The 9,787-nt window shown below is 51.0% G+C and overlaps 2 protein-coding genes across 2 annotated transcripts; one reads left to right on the top strand and one right to left on the bottom strand.

The window, feature by feature from the left end:
* Positions 1-301: 301 nt before the first annotated feature.
* On the top strand, positions 302-5,120 carry HOO65_020537 (Spindle pole body protein pcp1; the record flags this gene model as incomplete). The annotated part of the gene is made up of 2 exons (XM_071006269.1): positions 302-4,707; positions 4,787-5,120. The coding sequence occupies 2 exons, from the start codon at positions 302-304 to the stop codon at positions 5,118-5,120; spliced, it is 4,740 nt and encodes a 1,579-aa protein (XP_070861175.1).
* A 1,174-nt stretch (positions 5,121-6,294) lies between these two features.
* HOO65_020536 (p20 subunit of caspase) lies at positions 6,295-8,084 on the bottom strand (the record flags this gene model as incomplete). The annotated part of the gene is made up of 6 exons (XM_071006641.1): positions 6,295-6,526; positions 6,619-7,063; positions 7,125-7,529; positions 7,603-7,660; positions 7,742-7,838; positions 7,966-8,084. 6 exons carry the CDS (start codon positions 8,082-8,084, stop codon positions 6,295-6,297), a joined length of 1,356 nt encoding a protein of 451 aa, XP_070861174.1.
* Positions 8,085-9,787: the final 1,703 nt, after the last annotated feature.

Below are 9,787 nucleotides of genomic sequence, written 5' to 3'. Positions count from 1 at the left end.
GCCCCTTGCAACTTAGCAACAAAGAGCCCATGGAGATATTGGCTTTTGAAAGAACTAGGAAGACATCTTCCGGCTGACATCTGAACATCTATGAGTGGCTATACGCACCACACTGAAGCTTAGGCCCAACCCACCTCAAAAGTCACTTCTATCTGCAAAGATTCACTATAGGCCTAGGCAACCCAGCATCTCTACCTCTCTAGATGCTGGCGCCTTCTATCTTTAGCTATATCCTCTATCCAAATCATCACCTATCAACCTATTGTTCCCACACTCACACTCTTCCCCTTCCCCCTTCATCATGGTCTACCCAGGCTACGGGGACATCCTCGACACTCCACGCACAAATCTAGGTGATGCAACCTATCTATCCCAACACCAACCCGATCTCGACATCTCACAAGAAGCCTCGTTCGTCTCTCCGACCAAAGACGACGCCCAACAAAATCTGTTTGCTCAGTTGCGTGGTGGCCGCAGCGGGGCCACGATCCGGACACCTAGGCGAGGGCCATTGGCCGACCGCCGTAATATACCAGACAATGGACCCGAATTCACCCCCCTCCTCAAGTCCGCAACCCGCAATGGAGGCTTTAGACGACGCGGCAAAGAAAATGGCAACGACATGCCAGGTACGCCGACAGGGCTATTGGATCGAATAGAAGAAGATCTCACACCCATTCCGGCTCTTGAAAATTCAATACTAGGCCGTTCAGTCATGTCGATTGGAACGCCATTACCAGCCGATGCTAGCAGCGTTGCCTCGACGCCACTAAACCTCCCGCCCCGACGAAACTTCTCTGGCAAGGGCCCATTAGACGATGGCAATCAAATGTCGCTGCGCGAGCAGGAAAACGTCATCGACAAGATCGAAAAGGAAAACTTTGGCCTCAAACTCAAGATTCACTTTCTCGAAGAGGCTCTGCGCAAAGCAGGCCCAGGCTTTAGCGAAGCCGCGCTCAAAGAGAACACTGAGCTCAAGGTCGACAAAGTGACAATGCAACGCGACCTCCAGCGCTACAAGAAACACCTTAATGTTGCTGAAAAGGACCTCGAACAATATCGCCAGCAAATGATTGAACTCCAAGAACGCTCGAAGCGTAAATACGCTGATGATTCCCTCAAAGCTGAAGCTGAGCGCTTGCGCCAAGACCTTGAAGACAAGGAGTCCGAGATCGACCGCCTCCAAGCACAGTTGGAACAGGCAGAAAGCGGAGGTGCCGAAGTCGACAAATTGCGCGATGAAATCACCGATCTTGAAGCCGAACTCCGTGAGAAAGAACGACTTATTGCTGAGCACCAGGACGAGATGGAGGATTTGCGAGAAAAGCTCGACAACAATGCCGAAGAAAAGGTGCAAGGCGCGCTACAGGCAAAAGATGAGGAGCTTGGCGATCTCCAGCAAAACCTCCAGGATAGAGAGCGCGCCCTTGATGAGAAAGAGGATGAGGTGGAGGAGCTGCAAAGACATCTCCGCGAAAAAGAACAATCACTCGACCAAAAAGAAGATGAGGTGACAGAACTTCAGCAAGCCGTCCGGGACAAGCAGCGGCAACTAGAAGAGAAAGACGACCAAGTATCAGAACTTCAGCTCAAAGCCAACCGTTTAGCCGACCGAGAGGCTGAGATAGAGAAGCTCAAAGACAGCTTGCGGCAAGCGAGATTTAGTAACGAGGAGTTGGACAACCTACAGGAAAAGGCGCGCCAGTTAGAAAACCTCAACGCCGATCGAAAAGCTGAGATTGATGGGCTCCGTGAAAAGCTTCGTCGGGCTAAGGAACAGGAAATTGAGACAGACCAGCTGCGAGCCAGGGTGCGGGCTCTTGAAACCAGAGACACAGAAGCAGCTGAGCTTGAACAGCGACTTATGGCTGTCGAGGCTCGCTCCAAGAATGAGCAGCGTCAAATAACTGAACTCGAGACACGGTCAAAGGCAGATCAGCGGCGACTAGTAGAGCTTGAGCAACAAGTGCAAGACGCAGCCAAAACTAGCGACGATCTCGAATTTGCCCGCGATACCATCGAAGACCTTGAGCGCAAAATCCGCGACATCGAGTCCGAATCCGACGACATCCGTATTAAGATGGAAGAAGCTTTGGTAGAGCGTGAACGTGCTGAGGCAGATCTCGAGGAGCTTCAAGAAGAAATGGCCAACAAATCCACCATGAGCAAATCGCTCTCACGCCAGATTGACGAAAAGGCTGCGCGTTTGCAAATGGAGCTTGAACAGGCAGGCAAGGACTTTTCCGCTCTCGAGAAGCAGTACGCTACAGCTCTTGCTGAAGGCGAAGAACTCAGGACGAAAGCTCGCGAGGCAAAACGCGAGCGCGATACATTTGAGCGGGACTTGCATACCCTCAAAGCCAAGTACACAGACTTGGAGGCTGAGGTGGAGGGCCTCAAAGACCAGAAGTTGCATCTCCAGAGCCAGCATGACAACGTCGCCCAGGAATCAGCCTCTCTGCAGAAGGAGGCCGTCAAGCTGCGAAAATTGGTTTCCGATCTAGAGACAAGTCTGTCTCGTGAAAGGGAAAAGGCCCTTGATCTGGACAGAGATGCACGTGATCTATATTCTAGCGATATCGATCGGCTCAACGAGGAGATATTCAAGTTGCAAGCGGAAATTCATGAACGCGATAACCTCTATGATACGGACTCTGATAAATGGGAGAATGAGAAGCGGGCATTGGAAATTGCCAGAGACCGCGCTGAGCAAAAAGCTACCGACCTGCAACGCGCTGTAGAAAACCTGCGCCAGGCCGGAGACACGCTCAGCTCCAAGGAAACAAGGCTCCAGGATGCCATCAAGGATGAAGCCGACCGCCACAACCGCGACGAGGCAGTTCTTTCAAGGCGTATTGAAGAGTTGCAGCATGCCTTGGAAATCAAACAATCTTCTCTCTCCGAGCTCCGAACTGAGATCTCTAATGTTCGTGAGGAACTGCGTCATGCCCAGAGCCGGGCCAGGACGGAAGCAGAAAAGGCTGAAGCTCTGGCTGACGAAGTGGAAGTCCTCCAGGCTGTCATGGAAGAAGACGCCGAGAATGCCACGCGTGAGAAGGAGGATCTCAAGGCACAGATTGAGACTTTAAGGGCTGCTAACCGTGCCGCCTCCTTAGGATCTCACGATGAGGTTTCTCGCCAAACATCACTAACGCTTGAGCGCCTTCGGACTCAACTCTCTGAGTCGTCGCTGAACTTTAGCCGTGTCTCAAAAGAGAAGATGGCCTTGCAAGAGCAGGTAGCTACTATCAGCCTGGAACTCAAGACCATCCGGGAAAGCATTGCTGAAGTCCGTGCCGAACGTGACGAACTAGAAGCCGAACTCAAATCCTTCAGCCGCCAGCGAGGCGAAGAAACGTATCGCATAGACCAAGAGCGTGTCGATTTGCGGGCTGCACGTACAAAGCTTGAAGCCGAAGTCGGTCGTTTGTCAGAGGAAAAAGAGCTCCTTGAGCGGCGGAGGGCTGAAGCTGAACGGTCATTGGAAGACGAAATCGAGCGGGCAGCTGAAGAGGAGAACAAGCTTGCCCAGGAAATCAGCAAATTGCGCCAGGCCTCATCTTCTTCTGGTGCCCACGATCTACAGGAGCTTTCTGCTGCACGTCGAACAATCCGCGATCTTGAGAGGCAACGAGACGAGTACCAGTCCAAGCTAGCTGCAGCCACTACCCCTGATGTGAGCGCAGGTGAAGGCAGCAGTGAGATACTTGCAATCCGCCAGGATCTTCTAGCTGCCCGCCAAAAGGAACTAGACTACTTGTCTCGTGAGTCTAGCAACAAGGAGGTTGTCCGCGGCCTCAAGAAACGCATTGCTGAGTTAGAGCGAAGTCTCCACGAAGCCGAAATGTCCAAGCTCCTCAACTCGCCCATGTCCGTGGCCTCGTCTCCAGGCTCATCCTCACACCGCGCCGAAATTGAGCTTCTACGCAAACAAGTCACATCCGCCCAGCAGAGCCTGCAGGACTCTAAGGCAAAGCTACGTGAGGCTGGGCACAGGGCAACGCAGTCTGCTGCTGAGCTACGCAATCAACTGGCTGATGTGGAAGATGAACGCGCGGCTCTTGAAGAGTCGCTCGATGAAGCACGCCGTGAAGCTGACGATCTTCGTGCTGAGCATGAACGAGAATCGCGCAAATTGGCCCTTCGCCTTGAAAAGGCCGAGAAGGAGGCTGCATCCGCAGTAGCCCGAGCCGAGGAGATTATCCAGCGTAACGAGCGAGACAGCCATTCGTCACAGGAAGCCAAGGCCCTCAAACGCCAGCTAACCAAAGCACTTGCCGAGTCAGACGCACTCGAGCACGATGTGCGCATGCAGTTTGCTACTATTGAGAGCCTGACAGCCTCCGAATCTTCACTGCGCAAGAAACTCGAGCGCACACGCTCCGAGCGAGCCGCCTTCCGGGCTGGCGCCGAGAAGCTTGCGCGTGACTTCAAGGCTCTGCAAGCTAGTGCCGACGACCGCGAGTGCACCATACAAGAGCTGCGGCAGGAACTGGCACGAGCAGCAGCTGACGATTCACGGACATCTGTTGCGGCGCTTACAGCTGACATTCAGGCTGCTGAGGAAAAGCATCGCAAGGAACTACGTGGGTTAGTCATGCAAATGGAGTGGATGCAGGCACGGTGGGAACGCGAGGCGGGAATGCGGGCCGATGCGGCATTCGCAAAGCGGTTCTTGCAGCTACAGCTTGATGTGGCGAACGCATGGTAAGTGATTTGTGATTTGTTTCCCCTCTAACTTTCCTCTACTTGGATGGACACCGGCTAACCAACTTTTTCATCACAGCAATACCGCCCAATTGCGCCAACTCGAACACATTCGTCGCGATGTTCTTGGCGACAAGACTGCCCTTACCCTGCCATCTTCGGCACTCAAGTCGCTATCACCGACATCGGCAACATCGCTGTCTTCGCGTCCAACGCTTAAGACTGTTGCCCTCGTAGTGCGCTTCGTGATGCGGGCACGTCGCGGAGCGGCACTATGGCAAAAGCAGGAGGCTACACGAGCAAAGATTGTCGAGGCCGTCGAAGACATGAAGAAGAAGAAACGCGTCAGAGATCTTCGGAGCAGCATTGCGACTGGGACTCGGAGACAGGGCGGCGGTCTAGCACGGAGATAGACAAATGGAGAGGACAGGGAGTGCAAAGTAGAACAGGAGAACATGGAGAGGGGACTAGATACGGCGACAACGGTATTCTTTTCTTTTGGTTGTTTGTTTCTTGGGCGCTACTTCTAAGATGGGTGCCCGATTACTTTTGTTGGGCTGTTTCGAGGCGTTGGGGCTGGCATGTTGGTTTTCTTTCCCTTGTATGAACTTGAGCTTTGTGATGCGATTAATGATATCTACGTTTTGTCTCTCATGTACCATCTTTTTTTCCATCTTCTGGAGTCCATCCATCTCTACATTCACATAACTTTATATCACTGTGTTTATTCTCGTTCTATTAGTACAATTTCAGAGCCGCAAAAATTGTATTTCTAACTACGACCCTTGCTTGAGCTTCAAATCACGAAGAAACAAAATTAACACACTCCGCAAAAAGAACAAGACACAAAACGTCTACGAGTGCCTCGGAAGAAAAAGCCATCTCACCACTTTCCCGTGATTTTAAGAGCCTGGGCCTCTCCGTTTCCCCGCCAACAGCATAGGTTGCGAAATATCGTCACTAGCAGACCCGACAAAGACCGGAAAGGCGGTGGAGTGGTACTGGCTAGTGCTAGTAATGGTAGTGACGGCGTTCTTTGCTTCGGTTTTATTATGGTAGCTTTTCAGGTGTGTGCATGTATGTATGTGTGTGTGTGTGTGTGGTAAAGAGGAGCCTTATTGGATAGCCCTGTTCTTTCGTCACGAGCCAGTCCACTCTGTTGCCCTTTTGTCGTTGTATGGCCATGTTGTGTAGTTTGTCCGTCTGTTGCTCGTTTGTTGTTTTGTTCTGCTTACATGACAAACTGCAGATTTGTATCTACCAAGGTGTCAGCACGTAGAGGCTTTTTATTTTTCAAAAAAAAAATATAACAAACTCATAGAAGAATAGGAGTGGGTAATGAAGAGAGCATCATGAACCAGTAAGGGGGGAGTTGTGTGCATACGGCTTAAGGTTGAGGAACCAGAGACAAGTAAAGCAGTATGTGCATGTGTGTGCATATATGTGCATGAATAGAAAGAATCAGGTGCAAGACACAACAACAACAAGCTTTTGGATTGAAAACTGTCTGCCTGTTTAAACATGCAGTGAAGGGGGGAAGCCCGGAGCCAAAGAAAAAAAGGCAAGGACAAGAGGGACAAGCTCTATTCATGGGGACGTGCGTGAAGAAGGTGCTTTGTACTGTTTGATCATCAGTGGGTGGTGCTTACTCAAGGGATGGCTACAAGAAAGCTGTGGCCTCTGCGTGTACTTGGTAGCCAGTTCATCGCGGATGCTGTTCAAGAGCTGCACATAGCTCTGTTGTGGGTTCTTTCGCAGGGCTGTAATAAAGGCCCACGACATAGCGCCGGTAGGTTGCGACGAAACCATGGAGTCGGCACTGGTAGTTGATGACAAGCAGGTTAGTATGACATAGAATACGGCATGGGATGACAACAAGAGATGGAAAGCGGCAAGGTTGGGGAAACGTACGAGGTTTGGTTGTCCTTGCTTCCTGAGAACATGACAACGTCGGCTTCAGAGGACTTCATGAGCTTAGAGCGCTGCAGCGATTCGTCACCAGCAGTCGCACGTTTGAGCAAGCCTATGAAACCGCGCTTAACCGTCTCGGCTTCGCCCTGTCCCTGGGTGTAAGCAGAAACGCTCTGCAACAGTTCGGTGCCAGCAGCCTGAACGCCGTTAGGCTCCTTCATAATTCCCTGGGTGGAGTAGATGTAGGGCAGATCCAGCGCTGTTCCCGAGTGGCAAGAATCAAAGATTGCCGTAAGTCGCACGCCCTGGCACAAAGGCTTAACCAGAATACGGTGCATTTCATCATCGCTAATGTGGCCAGTTTGCCTAAAGTCAACGGGGTAGATGACCTCGTCGTAGCCTTCGGGATCCTCAGATTCGGGGTCTCGTGTCTGACCACCATGGCCTACGCCAGTCAGCCGTCGGTTCTAGTCGGCAATGTACAACTAGGAGAAGAGAAAACTTACCCGAGTAGTGGAAAAAGAGGGAATCCCCTGACTTGGCATCCTTTGTTAGCCAATGCATGGCCCGGAGAATGTTGTGCTTGGTAGGATGGCCAATGGGATTGTGCTGGTCGTCCGTCAGGATAACCATGTCTTCTCTCTTGTAGCCGAACTGCTGAGTCAGGTATGCTGACATGTTCTTGACGTCATTAACGCAGCCGCGTAGTTGACCGCGTTGGCCGAAGTAGTTGATGCCAATCAAGAGCGCCTTCTTACGGCCTTGGCAGGGTGGAAGCTTGAAGTCATAGGAGGGCGGAGGTGCTGTCGCATCTGCTCCCCCGGCAGTCGCATAGACGCCAGGGTCGACTACACCAGACGAAGGGCCAGCCATGGTGTTAGGCGCATAAGTCATTGGCGTAGCAGTTTGGACTAAAAGATGGAGGTATTAGGTTTTGACTGTAAAGCGATAGCGGGCGTGAACCACAATGGCTGGTAGACCTACAAGAGGCAATAAGGTTGTTCTGCTGAGGCGAATATGCTGTCGATCCTGGAGAAGAAAACTGGTATCAAGCGGGGTTGGTCAGTTTTTGATGCTTAATGACGTTGCGCTACAAAGTCGCAAAGAGCTATAGAGCACCAACCTGGGGATACTGCTGATAAACTTGTTGGCCGGGGGTGGCGGCATAGTTAAAACCGGCTTCGGGGTTTTGGGGATAGGTTTGATAGGCTGCGGCGGGTCTTGAAGAGACAACCAGTTAGTGAGCATCCAAGCCATCATTATCATTGGTCATGGCACGATACCGACAACCCAAAGGTTTTACCAGCCGTGAGACTGAGAATGCAGGGCATAGGTATTAAAACATACACTTGCTGCTGGTACTGCTGCTGTTGGTCATAGTACCCAGGGGACGATATATACTGAGGGCTGACGCCATTGGGAAGAGGTGTGGTTCCGTCGTAATGAGGGTAGTTGTAGCCCGACATTTCTGTGCGTTTTTGACGAGATTCCAAAGATCTAGGTGTATTGTCCAGTAATGCGATGTAGTGTAGTGCCAGTGGTGAAGAAGTGATGCGATTTTCAGAGATCAGCACGGTGTTCTTGTTTATAGTGGTAAGAAGGTATTCGTTTTGGGGAGGGCACTGAGGAAAAAGAGGCAAGAGTAGAAGAAAGGCGCAAAGAGGACAGTAATAAAAGGTTAAAGATGAGAGAGAAGTGAAATATGAAATGTGAAGAAAGAAAAAAGAAAAAAAAAGTAAAGGTGATTGGGTGAAGACAAAGTAGCGGGTAGAGATGATAAGATAAATAGGCGAGGTGCTGGGTATAATTCGCTGTATATGTACTTGAAGAGATCTCTAAAGCGGCGTGCGCATGAGATAGATGGGCAAAGCAAGAGAGACAAAGTGCCGAGGGGCAAAAGGACGAAAGGGCCTCAGCGTCTATATCAAGACAGGGCAGGACAGGAAGAAGGACAAGACAAAGGAAAAATATTGGATGGGGGCAGAACTTGAACGCAGAAGGAGGGAGCGTTATTGTGGTCGGCGAAATGTAGGTATGTTTCGACAGGAAAGACTTGGCGCTGAACGAAGATATGTGGTGATGTCTAGAAGAAAAAAGAAAGAAAATAGATGAGCTGAGAACCGACCGGGTAGTAATAGTGGCAGTGATATATCAGCTGTGATCGTCAAACGTAATTGTACAATGAAGTTTTCATGCGAGAAGAATGGAGGGTGGGTAGCACGGATGACAGCCGATCAAGCGGGAGAACTTTAGGTGCATAGAGCTAGAGGGGACGGTAGAGAGGAGAAAAAAAAACCCCAAAAAAAACAAAAAGAAAGAGCACTAGGTGGACTTAGGTGAGTTGAGAGAAACAGAGAACCCTGCTCCAAAGAAGAGGGGATCTTCGCTCGCCTATATAGCGGCCCAGAGTTATGCTAGTATTAGCAGGCCACCCCTTCACAACCCAACAAGCTCGCCAAGGGGGCGACAACGGCCACAAGTAGCAGGGGTTGGGGGGGGGGGGGGGACAGGTAGAAGGAACAAGGAGAAAAAGACAATGTAGTAGGAGGCAGGAGTATGACGGACAGCGAGAGGAGAGGAAAGGCTTCTTTGGTTTGTGCTATTAGCCTCTTTTTTGTTCGCTGGCTCACTCGCTCGCTCATTCGTTTGCGTGTTTGCTAGTCCCTGTTCTGTTCTTGCATGCGCACGCTTATCTGTACTGTACGTACAAGTCGAAGAGCTTCCAATCCATCCGGCCTAGATTCCTTGTGATAAAATATCTGTGCGTCCCTGTGGTCCACGGCAAATCCTCTATTGCCATACAAGAAGGATACCGAACAGGGCAATGAAGAAAAACTGCCACCGCCAGAAGCCAGACAGGCCAGCTCACTGAGCCCACAGCGGCTACGATAAGCCAAGCTAGCTAGTGACCTATCATTGCATTCCAGACCCGGAAGATTTCACGTCGCATGTGCACACATACCGCAAAAACATACATAGCGCCACAAAACAGCGGCCGACGTGGCGTTGATGAATGCGTCTGGATACCGCGATGCAGCTTGTATCATAGGAGCCGACACAACGTCAGAGAAGGAAGCAGACGCAGGAAAAAAAACACCAGGCTTGATGCAACATTGGAAGGGGGAGACAACCCCAAGAGACAAGATCAAAAGAGAGGAGGCAGATCAAT

Source organism: Ceratocystis lukuohia (assembly GCF_044167205.1).
Source record: "Ceratocystis lukuohia strain C4212 chromosome Unknown Supercontig2_pilon, whole genome shotgun sequence".
NCBI lineage: Eukaryota > Fungi > Ascomycota > Sordariomycetes > Microascales > Ceratocystidaceae > Ceratocystis > Ceratocystis lukuohia.
This window is presented reverse-complemented; position numbering and strand designations above follow the sequence as displayed.